General features: G+C 51.2%; 1 protein-coding gene across 8 annotated transcripts in view; it reads right to left on the reverse strand.

The window, feature by feature from the left end:
* The window catches only part of WNK2 (WNK lysine deficient protein kinase 2), a 155,764-nt gene that overhangs the window by 94,692 nt on the left and 34,253 nt on the right, over nt 1-26,819 (reverse strand). For all 8 annotated transcript variants that reach the window (XM_030847255.2, XM_030847252.2, XM_060301163.1 and 5 more), the window contains exons 3-8: nt 18,890-19,062; nt 18,435-18,655; nt 14,837-14,994; nt 11,924-12,012; nt 9,704-9,923; nt 1,905-2,187 (exon numbers count right to left, since the gene is read on the reverse strand). In XM_030847255.2, the coding sequence (XP_030703115.1) occupies nt 1,905-2,187; nt 9,704-9,923; nt 11,924-12,012; nt 14,837-14,994; nt 18,435-18,655; nt 18,890-19,062 (1,144 nt within the window). The remainder of the gene's footprint in view (nt 1-1,904; nt 2,188-9,703; nt 9,924-11,923; nt 12,013-14,836; nt 14,995-18,434; nt 18,656-18,889; nt 19,063-26,819) is intronic.

Consider the following 26,819-nt stretch of genomic DNA (forward strand, 5'->3'; position numbering starts at 1 on the left):
GCCTGATCTGGTTAGCTGGTGGGCAGCTAACAGAAAACAGAGTGGGGAGTCAAAACATATGATATTTGCTGCACCTTCCAATATATGAAAGTGTGTGTGTGCCCATCTTGTTATCTAAGACCAGGTCCCCTCCAGTGATGTGTGTGCTGCTTGCGTCTACATTAGTTCATCTTTATGAAGCACAGTGTGGTCCAGCCGGCCCCAGGCACTGCGGCCAGAGGGATGGCTGAGCACAGGCTTTCTGTTCTGACCCACTGCAAGGTGCAGAAGAGCATGTGCAGGGTGCTGTGGGTTACAGATTAGAGGGAGACACAGGGGTGCCCACGTGTGTGCACGTGTGCCCATGAGCCTGTGCACATGCACTCGTGTGGGTATATTCTACGTGCACACATGTATGTATGTATGCATATGCATGTTGAGCGTGTGTGTGGTAGACTGCAGGTATAGGTTACGTCTGGAAGTTATTATCTCTGGAAGTTAAAGTTAAAAAACTTAAAACATCAGTGACCTCCAGGGAGGAAAATTAACTGGTTTCTGCTGTATACCCTCTTGGATTTTCTGAATTTTATAAAATGTGACTAAATATAGTCTACTTTAGAGAAATTACGGTAAATAGGTAAAACTGTTTTTGAGAAGCATGGCCACAACGTGAAGCACACTCATTCTTAGTCAGTCAGGAAGGGGATCTGTTTGCAGACAGAACGCCCACCCTAAACTCATCTGTTGATTCACATCTATGCAACGGGTCGAGCCTGTGTCACAACATCTTACCACAGCAGAGCATTTTCTAGGTCACAGACTGTATCTGTTCAAAGTTCAACAAAAGGAGATTTCTTAATTCCTGTCCTAGAAATTTTTCAACTACAAATTATGTTTTCAGAGTGTGTAGTGGTATGTCAGGAGTGGAAAGCCTTTTCCTGCAAAAACTTTATGCTCTTGAACTAATTTTTCGGTTCATCAGAAAATGGAGTGATGATGTGGCGATTCTGTTCTCCAAAGCAAACTTGAGCAGGTAGGAGAGAAGTAAACAGTAGGCAACCTATCTCGAAGTGATGGCCAGCCAGCCGATGGTTTGAATTCAAACAGCCTGCTTTGAAGAATGTTTAGCTATTTTACTGATAAAGAAAGGATGTAACTATTAAATAGATTACACAGACTATTTTGGTCTTTCCACACAAACAACCTGAAATAGTGGCTTGGGCAGGTGGCTCAGCTCTCCATGCTTATTCACAGAACAGACAGAAAAGGCTACATCCCCCATCCTCAGCTCACGGCTAAATTTTTAGGATACTGAGGACTTCCACTTAGACATGGAGAAGACACAGGATTCTTCATTCCAGTGGTCTGAGATGAAGCCAGCTACAAAGTGACTCCCACCAATCCATCAGTGACACTCTCTGGGAAACACACTAAAGGTCTCAAAGGTTCAGTACCAGAAGGGAGATAACCTTGGGGACGGACAATCCGAGCAGCAAAAGTCACAACCAAGACCACGGCATGACTAGAGGCTGCAGCCACTGGCAGCCCCAGGACCACAGCATGTGGCACAGACGCCTCCACTGGTCAGCGACTCCAGGCCTGAGGCCCAGCCCTCAGGTTCCCTGTGAGGCGGGGACTGATATATTCCAGACGGGATAAGTAGCTGAACTAAACAAGCTCTAGCCCTGCTGGCTCGGGGGGCGCAGGAGGTTCTGGGTCTCCCTGGATATTTGTCCCCCACCTGTCCTGAGAAGCTGGACTTCAGGGAGACTTAAACCCCTCTGGGAACAGATCTCTTTGCAACGTGGGGATGCTTCCAGTGCCCTCCCTGGAAGAATGTTTGCCCACACCAATCATTCATACCCGCGGGGTGGGCTAAGGGGAGGGCGGCAGGGCAGGGGGGCCCTGGGGAGGGCAGCACTCACAGGCCAGGGAGGTGGCGCTGGCCGGCAGCGCAGGGGTGAGGAGGTGCTGGTCGGCCTCGGGCTCCTCCAGCTCTGGCGGCCCAGCCTGAGAGTGGTAGGTCACCTGGACCTGCAGGGGTGTGGGTGGGCCCCTGGCCTTGTCAGGGCTGCCGGGGTCCCGCTGCTCCTGGGGCTGCAGCGCTGGCCAGATCCTCTTCCGCCGCCACTGGATCAATGCCACGCGGTCACGGATGGACTTGGCCACAATCTTCACATCACTCTCGTGGAAAAATCCTGACTCAATCTGCAAAGGAAATCACCGTGTCATGACTGGGATGGGCCCCACCCACATGCCCCACTACCAGGCAACCCTGCCGTATGCACCGCCGCCTCCTGCTCGTGGGGTCTCTGCCCAAAGTCCCCTCCTCGGGTCCCTCACCCCCATCACCAAGCTCGCTCCGCTCGTGGACGCTCTCGTCATCCCATAAGTAAATATCCTCCCGCCATCGACTGCAGATCCACAGGGAGAGTGACCATCTAAACCTACACTGACCCGGCTCCTGGTCGGCGGCAACACAGCAGATGCTCGTAACCATGGGCTGGATGTGTGAGGGGGAAGGGAAGAACCTCATCTGCCTCTGGCAGGGCCAAAACTCAGAGTGGCCCCTCACTGGCTGGGCCGCAGGGCTTTCATGGAGCCCCTTGCTCAGGCTGGCCGAGGGCGGGAAAGAGGTCCTGGCTGCCTCTGTGTGCTCAGGGACAGGGACAAGTAGCCTCAACCAGTCCTCAGTGCCGTCCTGGACATTCTCTGAGAAGTCACAGAGGCTGGGGGAAGGAGGCACAGTTAGTAACGAGACCAGAAAGGTGTGTACCCATGCCTAGCAAAATTCTGAACCCAATTTTCCCAACGGAGCATTTGAGAGCATTTGTAAATGAATCAAGGATCTCCAGGAAACATCAGAGTGCTCTCTGAGAATATTTATGGCAAAACCACAAAACGGCGGAAGTCAGGCTCCTCACCGTCACTGTGGGATTCCCCATGTGAAACAGGAGAAAACCAGAGAACAAACCTTGGGGCGCTGGCATCATGTGAACTCACGGTTTTCAAAGTACAACACACATAAATACGCCAGATGTAGATGTGAGTGTGTGCATTTATGCTGTAGCATGTGCTTCTGAACCGAGTGGGCCCAGGCCAACGACCGGAGCTTGGCCGCTGCGGGAGTGGGTTCAGGCTTGCAGGGAAAGGGCGAGGGGAGCTGGACATCTCACTGTGCCTGAAATCAAGGACATGCTCAGAAAATGACAGACATGCAGGACAACATGGAAGCTAGCACCCAGGGCCTCCCACTGGCTGAATCTGGGGCATTCTGAGCACCAAAATAAACAGTGATGTATGATGGTTTGAAGGACGCGTCTACAAATGCACACAGGAGAAATGAAAGTGATCTGTGGTGGCAGAAGTGATGGGTTTGCTGCCAGCGTGAGGGTACACGAAGGGGGGCCACATACATGCAGTCTCTGTCTCTCTGTCTCTCAATCTATCTCTCAGCCTCTGTCTCTCTGTGTGTCCCCCTCTGTCTCTGTCTCTGTCTCTATCTCTCTGTCTCTCCCTCTGTGTCTCTGTCTCTCTCCCTCCTGTGGATCACCTGCTCCCATGAAGCCATGTCATGAGCTGCCCTTTGAATGTCCCACCTGGCTGGGAACTGAGTGTCCCGCCACCAGTCAGGTGAGCAAGCAGACACAAACCCTCGGCCCCAGTCAGCCCTGGCAGACACACTGGCTACACCTCATGAGGGGCCCTGAGCCAGAAGCACCTGCTGAGCTACTCCCGGATACCTGACCTCGGAGACTGCGCAAGACCATAAGTGTGTACAGGCCTGTGTTTGGGGTAATTTGTTGGCAGCGATAGGTAACTCACCAATGGAGCATACAACCTACTGAATAAAAGAGAAACTGTGAGTGCACACAGATATAAATAAACGGCAAGCCTGGTGAAAATGGAATATTTACGTAGTTTCAAGGTACCTCCCCACAAAATAGTTAATTATAACTGCACATGGACACCCCTGGCAGAAACCCCCAACCACGTGATCTCAGGGAGTGTCCTCAGTGGGCTGACCGTGGTGAGCGGCCCTGATCTGCGCTCTTGCCATGAAGGCATCACTGGACAACTCGGACCCTGGGTGGGGCTGGGTTGCTCTCCCAGTTCTGACAGCCGAGGTGGCTGTTAGGAAAGTCCCTGTCTGTGGGCAACAGACACGGTTCTGGCCAAAAGAAGTCACCTTGAACAGTTCTGTTCCACATTTGCAACTTTTCTATAAGTTTGTGATTATTTCAAAAGACTCCTTTCAGAAGACAACTCCATTTGACAGAATGAACTGTGCTGAAATCCTGCAGACATCCACCCTGAGGCCCCCGCCAGGCTCAGACCAGGACGGGGAGGTGTGAGCAGGGCTGGGCACGTGGCCAGGACTTGCTGAAGAGGCTGAGCCAGGGTTCAGCACCCACCCTCAGTGCCACCCCCACGTGGCTGACCTGACCAGAGGCCGCTGGAAAGAAAGCATCCCACAGACACGCTTGCCTGCCATTTCTATTTTCTGCCCATGACCCATTTTCCCTTCCATCTCCATTTTCACAGTCACCCCCCAGTGATCCTCTCCAAGGTGTTTCTTCTATTTTTTCCCAAACAGCAGAGAATTTGGCCACACTGGAACATCCTATTATCTGGAGGCTGTGTAGGAGAAGGGCTGGTACCACAAACACGAGAATCCCTGGGCTAGGCTACAAGTTCCCTCCCCTCCCACCCTGGGGGTCTACACGAGGGGTCACTTCCAGATCAGAGCCAGCCCAGGTCCCCAAAGAGCCCACCCTTCTCTGAGCCCTGGGGGCATCTTTGTTCTGATCCACGTTCACACAGGCCTCCCCACTGCATCCCCCACCCACCACCGGCACCCTCCCCACGCCCCCTGCTGGGGGGAGATGGTAGAGGGAGAAGAGAAAGCTATCCCATCGGCCTGCCTCCCACCCCCAGGCAGCCTCAGGAAGGCAGCCTCATCATCTTCACCACTCAACAGTCAATAAGCTCAGGTGTTAACAACAGGGCAGCCCAGACCAGGTGCCAAGTCCTAGAACTGGCAGTGCAGTGACACCCCTATGCTTTCAAAGCACTTCCTTTGTAAGGTTACCATCTGTTTATGATAACCAACACTGGTGTTTCATTCGTAGTCATCTCCTCTTCAAATTACTTTAGGTTTTGAAGAAGTGTGTGTGTTGAGTTAAAGCTATCAGCAAGTGAACACCCAGCTGAGCAACCTGGGAGTTGTGAGCTCTGAAACTCTGCCCAGCTGGGGCTTCCTCGGGGTCCTAACACCTGGCCCAGGGACAGCCCAGGAGAGGCCCAGGGACAGCCCAGGAGAGGCCCAGGCAGCTGCCATCAGGACCCCAGGGAGAAGGAGAGCCCCAGACCCCAGGGTTGGCTCCGGTATTTACGGATGGGTGGGAAGGGGAGGGGAGTAGAGGGAAAGTTAGACCCTGGCCAACGGCTGCAGGACCAGCACTGACCTGCAAGGACCAGCCAGGAGCCAGGTCTCGCCAGGGGTCAGGAGCAGCAGCCAGTAACAACCGGGGCACTCACACAGGTGGAAGACCCCCGCTGAGTGCGGCCACTTTCATCACAGGCACTCCAGGGCTCTGGGCTCATTCTGTTTCTTAAGCAGAGTGCTGGGTATGTGTTGTTTTTCTATTATTCCTTAACTGAACACAGTGATGTACCTTCTTCTGCAAGGATGGCATACAGCACAGAGGACGTTCCCCATAAGAAGGCGCTTTTAAAGGAGACAGAGGAGAGGGAAGGGGGAGGTGCCAGGCCCAGGGCCCGCACTGGGAGCTCTTGGAGACACCTCCCACCCGTGAGTCCAGTCAGGTGCCAGGGACTTGGTGAGGATCAGGCCGTGGCTACAGGCACAGGCATGTACGCAAGGACCTGGGGGCTGGGCAGCATCTGTGCTGCGGCCAGGGGCCAAGGTATTTTCTATGTCGAGGCAGAGAAGGGATGAGTCCTCTCAGGAGGGCGGGCAGGTCCTGGGAAGGGGCCCAGGCCACATTTGGGCACCACTGTCGTATAATCGAAGAGTGTCTGGAACAGAACCGAGAACAGAGCTGGAGCTGGAGGAGGTACCTGGTCCAGCTGAGACGCAGATGGCACTGGCTGTCTGGGTCCCAGGTGCCTCCAGGACAGGTCACCACGTGGAAACTGTGTGCCCTGTCACTCTCACGCCATCGCTATGCAATGCTCACGGGGGAACGAGAACACTGCTCTCCACCTGTGCTTCCTGAGGTGCCTGCACCTCGACAGACACACCCCCTCAAGGCTGTCCAGGGACCCACCTCATCTCCATGCAGGCCTAGCCAACCCCCCCGAGGCCTCCCTCTGCTCCTCCTGCCCCCGGGACACCTGGAGCTGCTAGCCAGGTACCCCCAGTCCCCGCGGTCCCTCCAGGACACTTTCCATATGCAACCCACCTTCCTGAACCTCAGCTCACAGGATACCTGCCTGCACACCACCTTGATCGTTACTTATGTTTGTGCTTTAAACTTCAGCAGAAAGCATGGAGAGACCACAGTGTCGCGGTATGGAAAAACAGAGATCCTGAATTATAGGACTGATGGGCTGGTAATTCTCTTTTTTTTTTCTTTTCTAATTTTTTAATATGGAATCTAAAAAAATAATACAAATGAATCTATATACAAAACAGAAATAGACTCACAGACATAGGTTACCAAAGGGGAAAGGGAGGGGAAGGGACAAATTAGGACGATGGGATTAACAGATACAAACTACTATACTAAAATAGATAAGCTGGTAATCATCTTAATGCAACTCTCAACAAATATGTAGCAGTTCAACAGTGCGCACTATGCAAGGTCATAGAAAGATCCTCCCAGAAGCACAGAGCTAAATGATACTGTTAAATCCGATTACAGCAGAGGTGTCTGTTTCTAGGCCCAGGAATGTGACCAGCAGCTGAGAAGGAGTCCTGACACGGGCTCCGTGCCATTCGCAGGGCGTCACACCTACCACACATGCCATCAGGGGCACAGGCTGCTGTTCAGTGGAAGGCAGGGTCCTGACTGGCCGTGCACCTCCCACTCCTGTCCTGTCCTAACTTGCTGCACCTACCTAAACCAAGTTCCATGGACCCCTCACCTGACACATGCCCAGTCCCCTGAATTCCCCTTGGTCCGTGGCTCCCACACCTTACATGGCATGGCCAGCCTCAATTTCCTTATCCGAGCAGAGCCTCACTGAGCAGTGGTCAGCACAGCCTGGCCCCGCAGATACGCTCCCCAGAGGAGCCTGTGCAGGCAGCCTCCCCTCCACCTCTTGTAGCCCACCTTCCAGGGCCATGCTGGGGTCTTTCCCTATCAAATTACCAGTGGCATTTTTCACAGAACTAGAACAACATAATTTTAAAAATTTTATGTAACCACGAAAGACCCCGAATAGCCAAAATAATCTTGATAAAGGAGAACAGAGCGGGACGAATCATGCTCCCTGACTTCAGACTATACTACAAAGCCACAGTAATCAAAACAGTATGGTACTGGCACAAAAACAGACGAATAGATCAATGGAACTGGAAAGAAAGCCCAGAAATAGACCCATACACTTATGGTCAATTAATCTACCACAAAGGAGGCAAGTATATACATTTGAGAAAAGACAGTTTCTTCAACAATTGGTGCTGGGAAAACTGGACAGCTACATGTAAAAGAATGAAATTAGAACATTCTCTAACATCATATACAAAAATAAACTCAAAATGGATTAAAGACCTCAATGCAAGACTAGATATTATCAAACTAGAGGAAAACATAGGCAGAACACTCTTTGACATAAATCGCGGCAATATTTTTTTGGATTTGTCTCCTAGAGTAATGGAAATAAAAGCAAAAATAAACAAATGGAACCTAATTAAACTTAAAAGCTTCTGCACAGTGATGGAAACTATAAACAAAACAACAAGACAACCTACAGAATGGGAGAAAATATTTGCAAATGATGCAACCAAAAAGGGATTAACTTCCCAAATATACAAACAGCTCATATAGCTCAATACCAAAAAAAACAAACAACCCAATCAAAAAAATGGGCAGAAGACCTAAGCAGACATTTCTCCAAAGAAGACATACAGATGGCCAACAGGTACATGAAAAGATGTCCAACATGGCTAATTATTTGAGAAATGCAAATCAAAACTACAATGAGGTATGACCTCACACTTGTCAGAATGGCAATCATCAAAAAGTCTACAAATAATAAATGTTGGCAAGGGTGTGGAGAAAAGGGAACCCTCCTACACTGTTGGGGGGAATGTAAATTGGTGCAGCCACTGTGGAGAACAGTATGGAGGTTCCTTAAAAAACAGAGTTACCATATGATCCAGCAATCCCACTTCTAGGCATTACCCAGAAAAGACAAAAGCTCTATTTCAAAAAAAAAAAACACATGCACCCTAATGTTCATAGCAGCACTATTTACAACAGGCCAAGGCATGGAAACAACCTAAATGTCCACTGACAATTGAATGGATAAAAACGATGTGATACTGTATATACATAAAGGAATATTACTTAAATAAAATAAAGGAATATTAGCCATAAAAAAGAATGAAATGATGTCATTTGCAGCAACCTGGTTGGACCTAGAGATTATCACACTAAGTGAAGTAAAGTCAGAGAAAGACAAATATCATACAATATCACTTATATGTGAGATCTTAAAAAATGATACAAATGAACTATTCACAAAACAAAAATAGACTCACAGACATAGAAAACAAACTTATGGTACCAAAGAGGAAAGGGTTGGGAGGAGGATAAATTAGGAGTTTGGGATTAACAGATACACACTACTATATATAAAATAGATAAACAATAGGACCTACTGTATAGCACAGGGAACTATATTCAATATACTGTAATAACCTATATTAGAAAAGAACCTAAAAAAGAACACACACACACACACGTATACATGTATATACACATATACATAACTGAATCACTTTGCTGTACACCTGAACACTGTAAATCAACCATACCTCAATTTGTAAAAATATATTTTATTGTATTAATTTAAAAAAAAACCTACTGGGGTCCAGGGAATCCACTTGTAAAGACTCCATCAGCCATACCCTTGTGACTTACTACATTTTTGATAGATGTGCTATTTTCAGTGACACATTTATTTTAAAAAAGAGAAAAAAAGGGCATGCATTTCTGTGGTTATGACAGGCACAGCCAAGCACTTACTCTCCTGCAACAAGCATGCATATTTTCACTCTTGCTCAGATTTTCCAGTCAAAACCAGCGTCTTATTTCTCACGGATACTTCTTTCCCTCTGTGATACAAAACATCTCTATTCTCCTGCTCTCACCAGGCCCTCCAGACCACAATCCTCCACAGAAACAAAGTGAAATAAAGATCAAACCCAAAGGCCCACACCTGCACAAAGTTAGCAAGAATCTGGTCCAAACAGGGCTCTTCCTGCTATGCTAAAGTCCCCAGGGATCTCTCCGACCAGTCCGCGATATCCTTTCACGGCACCATTTCCAAGGTGATGTCCTACATCTGTGCAGCAGGGTGATTCAGACCTACGTCCTTCACAGCTGCACTCGACCAACAGGGATCCTTGTTCCCAGAACCGCCCACCCACTGCAGGACCACACTCCCTTTCTGACTTCATTCTAATCTTTGGAAACCACACGCTTTCAAGGAACGCACCCAGATTTGCCAAGGAACGAGCACACATTACCATTTCCTGCGCCACGTCATCCGGCGTCTCCCTCTCCAGGTCAAAGGTGAATTCTATGGCCCCATTGTCCTTGGGCTTGCCCTTCAGTTTCTTGGGGTCCTCAACCCAGAGCCGCAGGGCGATTGTGGACTTCCTGCCATGGTCCTCCTCGGCCAGCTCCACCCTCACACCTGTGTCCTCCGCGAAGAAGGCGTGGCTGAGCAGGTCCTTGATCTCGTACCTGGGGAGGGGATGGCTGTCAGGCAGGACAAAGGCACACTTGCTGAGGGGGTCCTGGACATGGGGTGCAGGGGCCACGACCAGCCCAGCTCCCTCTAGAAAGTCTTCTGACTGTACTACCCACTGGGCAGTATCTGCCCTCGAGGGCAGCACAAAACAGTACATCTCCATTCCTTAACTCCCAGGGGAAGAGAAAAAACCTACTACTGAAGACATCTAACTGCATAATACGTAAGCCTTCTTTTTTTCTCTCATTATAAAAATTAAACATCCCCACTTTTAAGAGACTTGGGTAATTCAGAAAAGAATGGTTGAATCAGGCTCTGCACTGTGTAGTCAAAGCCTGCTGAGGTGCCAGGGAGCTCTCAGTTGTCACAGGATACCTGGCTCCAGGTAAAACTGAACTGGACCCAGAAGAGGCAGGCCCCCACCTCCCCAGCTCACCACCCGAGGGACCCTGGCCTCAAGGAAGCAGGGACATTTTCAGCGGCTCCTCAGCACGGTAATGGGGGGTGGGTGTTGCCATGCTAACCACTCTGCCGCCCAAATCCACATCCCTAAATGCTCGTCTAGTTCCCGTCTCTGGCACAAACAGATCCCTGTTTTGTCCTGGGACCGGCTTCCTCCCAGCATCCTGTCTGTGGTCACCGTGGCCTTCGAGTTCCAGTGGCCCATCCCTGATTGCTGCTGAAGACAACACATCCCACACGCAGCCCAGACAGCCACCATGAATGAAAGGGGGAGAGTAGGGTGAGCAACCCTCAGGGAGGGTGACAAATGCCTGTGGGGACCCTGGGGAAGGTCAGGAGTTAGGGCCCCTGGGGGTGCAGAGGTCACAGCCCTGGGGGCTCTGTCTGTCCTGGTTTGGGAGGTGGTCTCTGTACTTTCCTGATGTGATATACTTTTCACAGTCATTTAGTATTTTTGTTTAAAAAACAAAACACGATAACCTGCAGGGGGCAAGAGAGAAGGCCTGGGGATCAGGACAGGGCCCCAACATGAGAGATGACAGAAAAGGACAGTGATCAATGCTAGGCACAGAAATGGGGGAGAGGGCATGAGCTGGGTGTGCAGGGGCAGGCAGGGCACATGAGGAAGTGAGGAAGAGGTATGTGGGGAGAGGAGGAGGAAGAATGGGGAGGGTGGCGAATGGGCAGGAGAAGAAGGGCAGGGGGGAGAAGGAAGAGAGAGGGAGGAGGGAGGGAGATGGGAGAAAGGAGGAGATAGGGAAAGAAGGGCCAGAAGAGAGGAAGGAAGGAGAGAAAAGGGAGGGATGGAGGGATGGGGAAGGAGGGAGGGAAGGAAGGAAGGAAGGTAGGACGGAGTGGGGAAGAGAGAGAGGAGGGAGGGAAGAAAGGAAGGAGAGAGAGAGGGAGGAAGGAAGGATTGGGGAGGAGAGAAGAGGGAGGAAGGGGGGAGGGAGGGAAAAAGGGAAAGAGGGAGGAGGGATGGGGGAGGGAGGAAGGAAGGAGGAAGGCTCCGAACACACACCTAGCATCCTGGCTGACCAGCTGAGGAAGGAAGGGCCCTGACCTGAGGTGGGAGCTGGTCTGCGGGGCATCTCAAGGGCTCTGACTTGAATGTGGGACTTTGAGATGGGTCAGACAAACAGGTGCATGAAAGACGCAGCCTGGAGCTGAGAGAGAGGGGAGCCTGGCATGGGGGTGTCCTCCAGGCTGGGGGGATGGATAGACTTGCTGGGGACAACACAGAAGAAAAGCAACAAGGGAAGAATGAGGCCCCAGTAGCGCCCACACTCCAGGCTGGGTGGGCGAGAAGCAGCCAGCCAAGGGGTTGGGGGCTCTAGGACAGTCCCCAAAGCCAGGGAGCATGTTCCAGGCAGCAGAGCTCAGGCAGGGACTGCCCACCAACCGCCCAGCAGGCCTCTTGGGACCCGGTATGCCTGTGGCCTAAAGTGGCCTATCTCCAACGCTCTTCTTCTCTTGGGAAGCGATTTCAGCCAGAGCCACAGCCCAGATCCAGTGCTGCCTGGGAACTCACCTTTCCTCCTTGTTTTTGCAGATACACTCCCCAATAATCTCCTTGATTTCAGGATCATGCACTTTCTCAAAGCTGGCCGGCTTGATGCCCTGAAGATGACATGAGCAGAGTCACCTAATACCAAATTGGGGTCTGTTTCTTGCGCACCTCACACTCACCCCAGCAGAAGAGAAGGCAGGAAGTGCATAAGCCTTGTTTGGGGTTGGGGTTGGGGTCAGGGGGGCTGTTTCAGTCTAAGTCCCCACTGAAGGGCTGTCGGGAGTAGTGAGGTCTGGGGAAGAGAAAGATTCAGGGGACACTCAGAGCAGACATCAACGATGCTCACTCTGCCCAACCCAGCTCCCCACAAGGGAGCACGTGCACTCTTACTGCACAGCAGAGGGGGCGGGAGAGGCGCACCTGCCCAAGGCCACCCACCAGCCAGCCAGGGCCTCCCATGCCAGCTGCCCAGAGGGTCTTGGAGGCTGGACAAGGAACCCTAAAGAGCTGGCCTTTCTCGCCACAGCCCCCTGGAGGGTGCAGAGGTCACTATGTGGTCGCCGTGGCTGGCCCTACTGTGGTCACCAGTGGGGCTGACTTCCAAGGCCTGGTGGCTTGAGGGGGCTGCAAGCAAGCATCTGTGCCACGGAATTCCACAGCCAGCAGCCACATCAGATGCCTTTCAGGCAGCGGGAGCAGGAGGTGACCGAGCATTCATGCTGACCGGAGACCCAGCGGGTGCTAGGGGTGTGCAGCCAGAGGCACGGGGGCAGCAGAGTGTCAATCCCCGGAGACCCAGCGGGTGCTAGGGGTGTGCAGCCAGAGGCATGGGGGCAGCAGCGTGTCAATCCCACAAGCAGACAGGATTCCGGGAGAAACAGGGGCTGGACTGCCGGGCTTATCTGCAATCTGTTCAGGGTGGGGTTTGTGGGGAGGGGATCCTGGTTTTTAAACATTTTGAACACAGTGAGGGCTCAACCGTCATGTTCTTCCTCCTTCAAAACGACTTTGCCTTCAAAGGTCTTGTCCTGGCTTGTTTTTTTGTTTTTTTAAAGCATACGTTTTCCCACAGAAAGGGATGGGGGAGAGGGGAGGCGCACCCCCAGCCGAGGGGCAGACCTGGGAGTGCAGTATCCCCAGCAGCTCCCACCACCTGGCTGGGGCCCCATGGTGCCCACCAAGCCCCTGCCCACGACCCCTAGCCATAACCAATGGGGGTCAGGTTATGCCTGACACGCAGGGGAGTCTGTGCAGCAACAGACACAGCACGCTGGGTTTCAGAAGCAGATAAGGGGTCCCCCTAAGATGAGAACCCCGTGCCACACCACTGAAGCCAACAGAAAAAGTTTACCTATGCCAGAAAGAAAGGCCACAGTCCTACGGGGGTGGGGGCAGGTGGTCTGAGAAAGTATAAACACAGCTAAGTGTGTACGTACACTGTCATTTAAATCTCTGGAGAGCTGAGGCCCCCAAAGCAGGTGAAGAATGTGCCAGAAGAACAAGTGGCTGTTTTGAAGGGGCTCGCGTCTCTGGGCTCCGAAGCACAGAGTTGGGGCAGCTGAGAACTATGGGCACCAAGACCCCAGGAGACCCCCAAGGACAGGAGCTGATGCTGGAGGCTGGACCAGTGTGTGGGTGTAGCGTGAGGGCCCAGAGGACCCAGAGCACACGGGTGTTATTGCAAACAGAGGAAACACCAAGGATCAGGGGATGCACCTTTCATCTGATTTCCTCAAGGAGGCAAGGTGGGGCCGAGCCTAGCTTTACCCAAACCAACGTGGGTCCACGTAGGAGCCGCGGGACCCTGACTAGTGTCCTGTCTCCCAGGGCCTAAATGGGAGGCAGCAGGGCTGGTGGAAGAACCAGAGTGGCCGAGGAGCATGTGCCCAGGGGACTCAGTCCCTGTCTCCCCAAGCCCAGCAGAAGGACCACCACCCCATCCACATGTGCAACCAGAACCAAGGTCAGCAGCTGCTCCACCTGCACCCTGGGCACCAGCACCCCTTCAAGGCCTGGCAATGCAGCTCTAACCTCCCTTGGGTCCCTCCCCTGTCCTCCTGGAGGACCACTGCCCACAGCCGATGGGCCCAGCTCTCCGGTCAGCACCACTGGGGAGCTGCATGCCTATCTGTGGGTCTCTGACCCATGCCCACAAGTGCTGCCAACCAAGGATTCTCCCTTCCCACCTTGCACCCTCAGCGGCACACAGGAGGGGCTCAAAGCAAATAAATGACCAACAGATAACTTAGAATTAAGAACCGAAGGACAGAAGCAAGATGCAACCTGCAGGAAGGGCTCAAGGTGAGGGCGGGATAAGGGTGGGTGCTCTGGAGTGGCGAGAACCATGGCTCCTCATGCTTCTGCAGAAGTGAGGAGACTGCGTCGGGGGCGGGGCGAGGCAACCAGCACTCGGGTGGTGGGGCCTTGGGGCCACAGGTGCAAATGGACAGTGAGCTACCAGGGCCCGGAAAAGCCACAGCCCCAGCTGCCCTGCCCTGGATGCTCCCCTTGCATGCCCCACCCAGCGGGACAGCCACAGGGAGAAGAACAGGATGCTGTTTTCACAACTGAAACCATCCAGTTAAAGCCTAGGGACATGCCGGAAGATGGGAAAGCCAGCAGCCCCCAGGTGGCACAGAGGAGGGGTTCTATGGACAGGAGGCCTGGGCACCTCCTGGAGAGGCCCCTTCGGTGCTCCAGCCCCGCAGCGCTGCGTGAGGCCCCAGTGACAGCGTCCAGGATCCGCCCATGACCCACATTACAACTGCTGCTACTCCACCGCAGCTCAGAGACCTGAGTTACCCACTAAGCCTCTATTTCCCCATCTGTAAAACGGCTTCCTTCCCGTCCTCACACAGCTTCTGCGAGGATTTTACAAAGCACACAGAGCCCAGCGCGGGACGCACAGCCCGTCACAGTGGCTGGTGGACTCACACAGGTGACCTTCCTGTAGATCTGGGCAGCGTTCTGGCACTCTGAGTAGGGGTACTCCGAGGTGGCCATCTCCAGCATACACATCCCGAAGGCGTAAACATCCACGGACTCGTCGTAATGCTCCTCATACATCTCCGGCGCCATGAACTCGGGGGTACCTGCGCCCAGGAGCAAAAGATGCAGGGTCAGTGGTCACTGAACCCAGGAGACCCTTGGGCCTCTCAGAGCCCCACGCCTCCTCCCCCATCCACAAGCCAGGGCTGGCCCTGCCCCCATGCTCCTTGTCATTGGTCCTGGAATGCAGGATTCAAATAGGATTCTGCTTTAATGACAGAAGTTCCCCAAACTTCCCCCGGACCCTCCTGATTCCAGGTTGGATCAGTTCACAGCGCCATCCCCTGACCACAGAGCTGGGAGACCATTACTTCCCAGGAGACAGGGTTTGTGCCAGAAACGGCAGAGGTGCCTCTTTGAGGAGGCAGAAGCCTGAGCACCCCCGTCCCGGCCACAGGCCCAGATAACCCCAAGCAGACGGAAACGTGTGGCCACCACAGAGCTCCTTAAACTGCAAAACCCCAGAAAGCCTCCCATGTCCCTAGACAAGCAGAGCACCCAGCAGCCCAGACGGTGACCATCTTCGCTGAGGATGGCTGCCTGGGGACAGCTGGGCAGGCGCCATTCACCTGGCAGGTACCAGCTAGGTGTTATGGTGAGAACTGCCCATCCATTCCAAGCACAAGAGACTTTTAAAATAACGCCTACTCTGAATTTTTAAGGCCATGAGAGACTCACATAGGCTGAGTCAAATAAGCCATATATACGACTACACATGCAGGCTGACCATCCCATATAAAACGATACGCACAGACCAAAATGACTCATCTAGGAGGTGGGGTTATGGCTGCTTTTTCCTTTAGTTACACTAGGCTGGTGTTTTTAATTTTCCTGTAACAAACATTTGCTTTAAAAATCACAAACTCCTTTTATGAAAATAGGTCCAGTTGAGCACCTGTCAAGCTGAATGCAAAGACAAGGGGCCATCAATTTCAATAAGGCTGCTTTTAATTTTCACTTCTCCATCTTTGTGGACTTCGGAAGATTCTCAAAATGTTCCAGTTTTCTTGAAAAGCAGATGCAAAACAGCACACACTATTGGGTTAAAAAGCATGGGGGGTTGTGGGGGGGCCTGGGATGCAGAGAGATTAAGGGTGATTTTAATTTTTTCTCCTTTACCTATAATTTCAAATTTAAGATGTACTATATGTTTAGTAAAAAAAAGTTAACAGTTTGGGTAAAAAAATGGGAAAAACAAGAATCTATGTTACGATTTACATACACGCATAAAGAATTCCAGAAGATTCCATCAGAAATAATGATGAGTAGAGAGAAAACAGGAGTTCAAGGGACCTTGCACAAGGAATTTTTCATCCTTTTGGGCTTTTGAACCATATGACTGTACTGAAAATTTTTTGCACTTGGCTATATGCATCTATAGGGGAAGAGGGAGAAAGGAGCCTCAGGGCTGCTGGCAAGAAGCTGGGAGCTGAGCTGGCCTGGGGGGACCCCACTCACCTGGTCAGGACTCCCACTCACCCAACTCAGTCTCTTCTGAGACCCTTGGGAACCAGGAATGCTGCTTTACAAGAAATACCCCAAGGCCCCCAGATGTCCTGGCTTTGGGGGGGTGGGTAGGGTGGGCAGTGGGTGTGTGGGCCCCAGCTCCAATCCGGGATGGTGGGGGATGCCAATTCTGCGCATGCGCTTGGGCCACAGACACTGAACCTTTTTCTCTTTCCTTACAATGTAGCCATTTAAATTTAAATGTTAAGAAGAGAGACACCTGTCTCTCCAGGGACCTCTGGGCACACCTCCTCAGCCCCACGGCCCTGCATCCCCCACGTCCCAGCCTCCATGGCTGTGAACACCTGCAGGAAGGACTGCGCCCACTTCACCTCCACCTACTCAGGACCCAGCACAATCGCAGTGACAGCACACCGTGACAGCATCAGATCCAAGTGGCCCTCAGGGACAAACCCCACAAGTGTCACGGACAGCATCTGGGAGGCTGCCACCCAGATGTCTCAAGTGGGCTACGTCTTATCTGCACAAAACCTCTCTGACGGCTGCACCCAGAATGGGTCCACAGCATCGACCACCCCTCAGGTACCCTGGACACAGCACGGAGGGGAAAGCGTCATCCTGCGGGATCCCCCACCTGACCACAGACCCCCCCACACTCAGCTGAGGCCCCTTGCTGAGGCCAGGGCCTTGCTGTCCAGGGCCTGTTTAGATGCGTTAATCAGCCCCCACTTACGATGAGTGTGGAGTCTCGTGGGCTCCGGCTGAGCAAAAGGTGGGGTGATCAGGGAGCCCCATGCAATCAGGCACCCTTTGTGGGGCTCGCTGTGCCTCCTGGAAACACCCAGGCTTCATCTCACCCCAACAACTGGAAAGTCCATTTCCAAGAGGGAAAAGAGGCACCGAGGAAACCCCCACTTCCAAGGCCGAATCTGCAAAACCTGCCTGGAAACCTCCAGCAGCTCACAGGCCTGGGGGTGCGCCCCACAGCCAGACCCTCACCTGCTCCACTTATTTCACAGATAGGGAACTGAGGCCTGGGTCAACCCTTGCCCTACCACTCAGCTTCCCTGTTCAGCCGGAGGCCCCATGTCCACAGGGCACCCCCCGTGGCCACCCTGCCCCAGATGTCACATTCCAAACCCACTACCCTGCCAGAGAAGTTTCCAAATTCCCACCGGTTTCATTTTCCACAAACAGGTCAAGTTCTGTCTCCAACCATACAGCAAAACCATGACCTCGCAAAGCCCTGAGTCACCCTCTCATTCTGCTCATGTGGGAAGAAGCCCTCGCGTCACGGCACGCAGGAGAGCCTCTCCCGATCCCACCTGATCCAAGCTTCCAGAGCCACATCCTGGAGCCACCTGACCCTGCAGCACACTGGCATTTTCCAGACATCTTGAACCCCGTGAATGGCTGCCCCACAGTCCCTCCAAGCACTCTCTTTGCAAAGCCTGGAGGGGCTCCCACCGGGCCTGGTGGACACATAGTGCCCACTGTGTATCAGGACCACACCAGGACCCCACACGGGGCTGGCACGAGCTGCAGACCATCTCCTCATGGCAGCTACAGCCACAGAGCGGCTTCTCAGAGGAGGACAAGAAATGCAGAGGCAGCAACGGCCAGCAAACCGCCATCCACGTGGAATCCCTCAGCCCCCATGCCCCACACGCTCACTCCGTGCCCCAAAGTACCCCAAAGGCTCCTTTCTGTGGGCCTCAGGGCCTGGGGCACCCTACCCACCCCTCAGCCCACTGAAGCCAGCTCCAGCCTCACTGACCACAAAGTCCCCACATCCCTCTATCCTCCGGACCTCCCTCCCACTCCCAAGTACCCACAGTGCTAACAGCCCCTTGGTGCCAGTCAGCCTCACCACCCAAGGGACAGAGCCAAGGGACTCACAGGGCATCCAGGGCGGCAGCCCGGCAGAGGGGCACAGGAAGGGAGCAGAACTAGCGCACCCCACTCTTGCAGGACGGTGACCCCGAGGGGCGGGGAGGTGCCCTGGAGACGGGCCTACCTATCACACTCTTGGCAAAGGATGCTCTCTTGAGGGTGGCCAGGCCCAAGTCTCCAATCTTCACGGACCCTGTGGGTCCGGTGATGAAGATGTTGTCGCACTTGAGGTCCCGATGGATGATGGGGGGCGTCCTGGTGTGCAGGAACAGCAGGCCCTTCAGGATCTGCCGGCACCAGCTGCGCAGGACCTTGGGCTTCATCACCTTGAACCGCTTCAGGTACCTGCGGGTGGGGGTGCGGCTCACCGACGGCTCGTGTGGGGAAGGGGCTTCCAGTTGCTGGGGGCTGTGTATTTATCACCCAAACAGGGGCACTTCTGAGAGAGGGGTGCTGGCCACACCAGCCAGGACCACCCCAAGCAGATATGGACGCCTGGGGCCTCAGCCATCGCGACCCTTGGGCCCTGGGTCAAGCCCACCCCGAGGCCCCGGCTGGCTGGGCAGGTGGCATGCTCACGTCTTCAGCGTCCCCGAGGTCATCAGTTCAGTCACCAGCACGATACACCGCTTCCCCCTGGCACTGGACTCCCAGAAGTCATAGAAGCGCACAATGTTGGGGTGCTGCAGGCCCTTCAGCATCTCAGCCTCCTCCTTAAACCGCTGCCTCTCCAGTTTGGTGAGCTTCCGGTCCTAGGGAGAAACACACACAGGCTGAGAGGGACGCCCTGCGCAGCCTCAGGCAGAGGCCTTCCAGGGAGCCAGGGCCAGGAATCTGCCAGGCCACTCGCTCGTCTCCTTCCACACAGAGCACAGCAGATGGAAAGGACTAGACATCTAGGGTCGAGGGAAGTCTGACCCAAGTCCTTCCCCTCTTTATCCACAGAGAGCAGAGCAGGCCTCTGACTTAGAAAGCCGGCACAAGCTGCTCCTGGCTTTCCAAATTCTGCAACATAGGACCCTGAAGCCTCATTGACCCTGAATGAGCTCCTCCTTGCTCAAGAAGGGCTGAGGCAGCATGGTGTCGGGAACCAGAGACACCTCCAAAACCCACACTGCAATACTCATGAGCTTCTCCCCTAAAAACAGCTCTGAAACCTTGCTCCCTCCACACCTACTTACTGAGTATTATTAAAAGAAAGAAGCATCCATTTACTTCTAATTTACACGTAACTTTGAGAATACGTTCACAACCACAGCAGATGACAACCGGAAAATCAGGAGATGCTGACAAGAGACAAGAACAGAGAAGAAGAGCAGAGTCCCAGCCATGCCCGCATCCGTCCCAGAGGACGTGGCAGACACACCTCCTGGGGCCTGGGAACACCTGCACCTTGAGCACTAAGCTGGACCTTAAGTTTAAGTGGGGAACTATAACACCATCATCAAAGTACTAGGAGTCACCTCTGGGGTGTCGCCCGTAAGTGTGCTCCAGCCACATCTTTGGAGGAAGACCACTGACACCCGCAGCACATTCCAATACCGCAAGCACCTTGTCTGTCCCCAGCCCATCTGCTCCAGCATTTCCCTGACCCCCATCCATCACCAACCCTGCCCCCTGCCTCATCCCACCCCTGCAGCCTAGATCCTGGCCCTTCCCTTCCTAAAACCTTCCAAAGGATTCCCACCTCAGAGCACTCAGAGCTCTGTTGTTTTCAACTTCAGCTCATGGATGAATCTTACCTCTAGGGACCCCAGCATGGCCTTCTCCCCAAGACTGAGTGTGCACCCCCAGTGTCACCTCCATCACAGCCCAATCAGCCCACAAAGCCCATGCCTTCACCCTCCCACCAGGAGGACTCTCAGAAAGAAACATAAATACAAATGAACACAAAACGTCAAGTTTTGAGGAGTTCTAGGAGAACAGAAATGGATAAATCTGGACAAATGGAGGAAGAAATCAGAGCTGAAAAGAATCACAGGCCCAAACCCCTCGGGTCCTTTGAAGGACCTCAGAGGACATCAAACCAGACTCCAACCAATTCAAAGAGAAGAGGAGGGCCCTGGAATCATGACGACATCAGCTGGTTAAGGAATTCTATCCCAAGTGGCACTGTACCCATTAGGCATCCTCCCTCCCACCAGGCCCACGCCAACAAACCCTCATCAGACACTCCACGCACACATGGAACTGGACAGCATAATCACCAACACAGCAAAGACATACCAAGACTGATCCCAGAAAAACAAATAATTCAGGGACAAAAGTGACTTCAAAAAAAAAATCTAGTTCATGTCCTCAAAGATCTAAGAGGCTGACACACATAGATAAGAGCAGCTTCTACTTAAAAAGAAACAATCAAGGAAGAGCTTTTGCAAACTAAAGCTCCATATTTTAAGAATAAGATATTCTGTAATCTAATGAAACACTAAATACAAAACAGTAACCATTTAACCAAGACAATAACATGGAAACATGTTCTACTCATCAAGGGTGATGCTCTGTTTCAGAAAATAAGTCAAGCCACCAACGTATCCTCGATACGTGTATCTGACATGGGAGTTACATCTAGAATACAGATGGAACTCCCATACCTCAACAATAAAGACATGAACAGCAAAGTCACAAAAGAAGATGCAGAAATGGTCAATAAGCACATGAAAACATGCTCAGCATCATGAATCCCCAGGAAAATGCCAATTACAAGCACAAGATACCACTTCACACCCACCAGAAGGGCTAAAATAAAAAGATGGATCATTCCAACCACTGGGCATCTGAGAGCAGCTGATCCCTCTGGGCACACAGCTGTTGGAAGGGCAAGCTGGCACAAGCCTCAGTGAGCCCTTGGCGGGTTCACCCCTGCTCTAGATCCAGCCACTCCCCTCCAAGGTAACCACCCCAAAACAAAGGATTGAGAGCAGCTCCATTCACAATATCTCCCAAACTCCAGAAAAGGCAGAACTCACAGGTGGGGTTGAAACCAGAACAAGGGCTTGCCTCTTTGGTGGGGGAAGATGCAGGAGCTGAGAACCTGGGGGGTGTGGGGGGCGACGGGAACACTCGACATTGTAACAGAGGACGAGGGTTACACCTTCGCAGGCATCTGTCAAAGCTCCTCAGCTATGCACTTAAGATCTGTGTTTCATTATGTGTAAGTTACACCTCCACTTTTCAAACGTAAAAAATAAAGTGAAAGCATCTGAAAACCAAATGAGAGAAATAGAAGAAAAACATCAAGAGGCATGAAAGAACCAGCTGGAAGTCCTAACAACAAGGAACAGGAGTTATACGAGCAGAAAACAGATATCAGCAAGGAGGAAGATAGCAGAATAGCATTTCCCTGAGCTAAAAGAAGAACTATTTAGAATAAAAGCATGTGCCGAGGCCAGGTCAGAGTAAATGAAAAGTGACCCCCCTCCAGTCTCATTCCAGCAAAAGTGAGATTCCCAAAGACTGAGATCAAGTTCTACCTGCTGAGGAACACCCAGACAGGCATCCAGTCTCACCGGCAACACTGGCAACAAACCTGGAATCTGGTGCCGGCTCAAACCTGGAATTCTATCACCAGCCAAAGGGACATCAAACCACGAGGCCCAAAGACTTATTCTCAGACACTCGAGAACCCAAAGGTTACTTCCCAGCACCCTGGGTGAAACAGCTACTGGAAGCGATTCTGCAAAACACAGAACAACACAGAAAGGAACTTGGTGAAGCCAACTCCACTGGCCCACGATGGACGACTGAACTTGGCTGCACGAGGTGAAGGAAACCAGAAAGGACGTGGGGTTGCCCCACGGTGCCACTCCCTGCCCCAACAGATAGCTTTGGGCGATGACATTTCAGTTATATTTCAGTTACTAGACCTTCCAATGGTCTAGTCACTGATTCTAGAGGAAACTCACAGGATTATTTATAGTTATAATAAAAATTGTGTCTGCCAATATTTCAGCATCAACCAACAGCAAAGTTAAAGATTTCATTATATTATAGTTCGGAGCAAAAGGTTCACGTCATAAATAACATAACTAACAAAGCTAACATACGTGCCCTGCATATGCTACAGTTTTCATTTTTAGATGCCAGCTAAACACGATAAATCCAAGACCTGAGTATAACACAAAAGTCAGCTCTTTAATGACAGCGCCTCTTGGAGCTGGACTGGGTGTGGAGGTGGGAGGGAGCAGACCTTATTTTATGTTCTAAGCCACTGTGCTATTTTTAACTAGGTGACACACCGCTTGATAATTTAAAAGGTCAGTTGGCATGTCCTCAGAGAACTGCCCAGAGCCGCCGCAGTGTGCTGCCCAGCGTCCCCCTCTCAGAGCTGGCCGGGGTCCTTTTCACTGTTTGTTGATTGCTGGCTGGCCCCATTAGCTCAGTGACTCCACGGAGGCAGGACCACCCCAGTGACTGATGCATCATCACTCTTTATGGGGTGAATTCAGTAATTGAGGTGCTGGGGGCTCAAGTCAAGAATCAGGATAGGAAGAGGGCACCTGAGCCCTTTGAGAACCCCCAATCCTGCCGAAGTCAGGCTGCTCTTGAGGTCTGGTGTGGAGTGGTGGGCTCTGGCTGCTCACATAGTACCGCTATGGGACAGTTCACCCCCACCACACAGGGAGGTGAGTTCTCTTAGACCAGTCTCCCTCCCGCCAGGTCCCTGGTGGTGGATAAATTATTGGTAAATTATTTATTGGGTAAAGATGGCGAGAGTCAATCAGATTATAAAGGATAAAAGCATTTTGGGACAATGCTGGCTCTTGTCTCCTATAGGGAAAAGGTCCAGCCAGTCACAGATGGCACCCTCGGAGTGGGGACAGGGAGGACGGGTGGTCAAGGTGCTTAGAGGAAGAAAGCCCCGGGTCCGACAGGCCCTCCCAGGCCACCCAGGGACCAGCTCTGCCCAACACCACCACCAGTGAGGGCTGAAGCCATTAGACGCAAATGGCCACACCGTCTGCTCGCAGGGGATTCTGCGACCATCTCCTTTCGCCAGGCAAAGCCCAACCAACCCCATGATGAGCAGAGCTGCCCGGCGGCCCTGAGTCCTGCCAGGGAAAGGCAGGATCCACACACGCAGTACAGAGACGGGACATGAGTAGCAGGGAGAGAATGCCCAGAACAGCCAAAGTCCTGGGGGTGGCAACCTGGTCATAAAACAAAAGAAAGCCTCAAGGGTCTTTGTTGAGAACAGTCCCATGTACAGGGAATCACTCCAGGACAGGGGCTCTGGGGACAGAATGGGCCCAAGGGTGGGGGGTCACTGGCCCCGTCTAGTGTCTCTGCACACTCTAGGCCCCGGATTCCATTGGTGGGAAGAGCCTTCCCAAGTCTAGAGGATTTGACCCAGGCTCAACCCGCTGCAGAGCTGGCCCATTCCTCACCACTCTTTCACCATGAAGCAGAGAGAAGGCGCAGAGTCTGGGGTCCAGGTAGGTGCACAGGGAGCGGAGATGTCAGTGGAGAAGAAGAGGATGCTTGGTCCCCCAAGTCCTGCTTCTGGCGAGGGTCATGTACCTCTCTCAGTCACCAGATGGTCACTGAGGCTCTGGGCATGCAGGAAAGGGCTGTGGACAATCTCAGGGGGGAAGGGAGTGGCAGGCAACAGATATACAATTACACTGCACCAAAAAACAGAGGAAAGGGATAGGAGGGTGGGGCAGCTAGGGGCACCCCTGAACCAGAGAACACCCCCATGGCTTGGGGAGAAGGGCAGCCCCCACCTACCTAGGGCACTGGCAGGGTAGGGATCCCAGGAAGAAGCATCCTGTATGAGGGAGTGAGGTCCCAGAAAGAGTGGGCTGACTGCAGTTTACGTCAGCACAGGGGCTGGCGGCTGCAGAGACAGCAGGCAGGTGGCTCACTGGGGATGTCCTGACCTCTCAAGAGCTGAGCTCCACCAGGTAAGCAAGGAGAGCTCTGGACAGAGGGTAATATCTCATGCTTTGGGTTGTGACCTGTTCCCTCTAATATTTAGTGTGGTTTTCTGGAAGATAAAGGTTATTTTATTTTCTTTTATTTTTTTAATTTAACATCTTTATTGGAGTATAATTGCTTGACAATGTTGTGTTAATTCCTGCTGTACAACAAAGTGAATCAGCTATATGTATACATATACCCCCATATCCCCACCCTCGTACATCTCCCTCCCACCCTCCTTATCCCACTCCTCTAGGCGGTCACAAAGCACCAGGCTGATCTCCCTGTGCTATGCGGACGCTTTCCACTAGCTACCTATTTTAAATTTGGTAGTGTATATAGGTCAATGCTCTTCTCTCACTTCGTTCCAGCTTACCCTTCCCCCTCCCCATGTCCTCAAGTCCATTCTCTACGTCTACATCTTTATTCCTGTCCTGCCCCTAGGTTCAGCAGAATAATTTTTTTTTATAATTCCATATATATGTGTTAGCATATGGTATTTATTTTTCTCTTGCTGACTTACTTCACTCTGTATGACAGACTCTAGGTCCAGCCACCTCACTACAAATAATGCAACTTTGTTTCTTTTTATGGCTGAGTAATATTCCATTGTATGTATGTGCCACATCTTCTTTATCCATTCATCTGTCAAGGGACACTTAGGTTGCTTCCATGTCCTGGCTATTGTAAATAGTGTTGCAATGAACATTGTGGTACATGACTCTTTTTGAATTACGGTTTCCTCAGGGTATATGCCCAGTAGTGGGATTGCTGGGTCATATGGTAGTTCTGTTTTAGTTTTTTAAGGAACCTCCATACTGTTCTCCATAGTGGCAGTATCAATTTACAATGCCACGAACATGCAAGAGGGTTCCCTTTTCTCCACACCAGCTCCAGCATTTATTGTTTGTACATTTTTTTTTTTTGGTAGATTTTTTGATGATGGCCATTCTGACCAGTGTGAGGTGATACCTCATTGCGGTTTCAACTTGTACTTCTCTAATGATTAGTGATGTTGAGCATCCTTTCATGTGTTTGTTGGCAATCTGTATATCTTCTTAGGAGAAATGTCTATGTAGGTCTTCTGACTATTTTTGCATTGGGTTGTTTGTTTTTTTGATATTGAGCTGCATGAGCTGTTTGTATATTTTGGAGATTAATCCTTTGTCAATTGTTTCATTTGCAAATATTTTCTCCCATTCTGAGGGTTGTCTTTTCATCTTTTTTATGGTTTCCTTTGCTGTGCAAAAGCGTTTAAGTTTCATTCAGTCCAATTTGTTTATTTTTGTTTTTATTTCCATTTCTCTAGGAGGTGGGTCAAAAAAGATCTTGCTGTGATTTATGTCAAAGAGGGTTCTTCCTATTATTTCCTCTAAGAGTTTGATAGTGTCTGGCCTTACATTTAGGTCTTTAATCCATTTTGAGTTTATTTTTGTGTATGGTGTTAGGGAGTGCTCTAATTCCATTCTTTTACATGTAGCTGTCCAGTTTTCCCAGCACCACTTATTGAAGAGGCTGTCTTTTCTCCATTGTATATTCTTGCCTCCTTTATCAAAAATAAGGTGACCGTATGTGAGTGGGTTTATCTCTGGGCTTTCTATCCTGTTCCACTGATATATATTCCTGTTTTTGTGCCAGTACCATACTGTCTTGATTACTGTAGCTTTGTATGGAGTCTGAAGTCAGGGAGCCTGATTCCTCCAGCTCTGTTTTTCTTTCTCAAGATTGTTTTGGCTATTCGGGGTCTTTTGTGTTTCCATACAAATTGTGAAATTTTTTGTTCTAGTGCTGTGAAAAATGCCATTGGTAGTTTGATAGGGATTGCATTGAATCTGTAGATTGCTTTGGGTAGTACAGTCATTTTCACAATGTTGATTCTTCCAATCCAAGAACATGGTATATCTCTCCATCTGTTTGTATCATCTTTAAGTTCTTTCATCAGTGTCTTATAGTTTTCTGCATACAGGTCTTTCATCTCCTTAGGTAGGTTTATTCCTAGGTATTTTATTCTTTTTGTTGCAATGGTAAATGGGAGTCTTTCCTTAATTTCTCTTTCACATTTTTCATCATTAGTGTATAAGAATGCAAGAGATTTCTGTGCATTAATTTTGTATCCTGCTACTTTACCAAACTCACTGATTAGCTCTAGTAGTTTTCTGGTAGCACCTTTAGGATTCTCTATGTATAGTATCATGTCATCTGCAAACAGTGACAGCTTTACTTCTTCTTCTCCAATTTGGATTCCTTTTATTTCTTTTTCTTCTCTGATTGCTGTGGCTAAAACTTCCAAAATTATGTTGAATAATAGTGGTGAGAGTGGACAACCTTGTCTTTCTCCTGATCTTAAGAGGAAATGCTTTCAGTTTTTCACCACTGAGCAAGACGTTGGCTGTGGGTTTGTCATATATGGCCTTTATTATGTTGAGGTAAATTCCCTCTATGCCTACTTTCCAGAGAGTTTTTAACATAAATGGGTGTTGAATTTTGTCGAAAGCTTTTCCTGCGTCTATTGAGATGATCATATGGTGTTTATCCTTCAATTTGTTAATATGGTGTATCACATTGATAAATTTGCGTATATTGAAGA

Source organism: Globicephala melas, chromosome 6 (genome assembly GCF_963455315.2).
Source record: "Globicephala melas chromosome 6, mGloMel1.2, whole genome shotgun sequence".
Taxonomy (NCBI): domain Eukaryota; kingdom Metazoa; phylum Chordata; class Mammalia; order Artiodactyla; family Delphinidae; genus Globicephala; species Globicephala melas.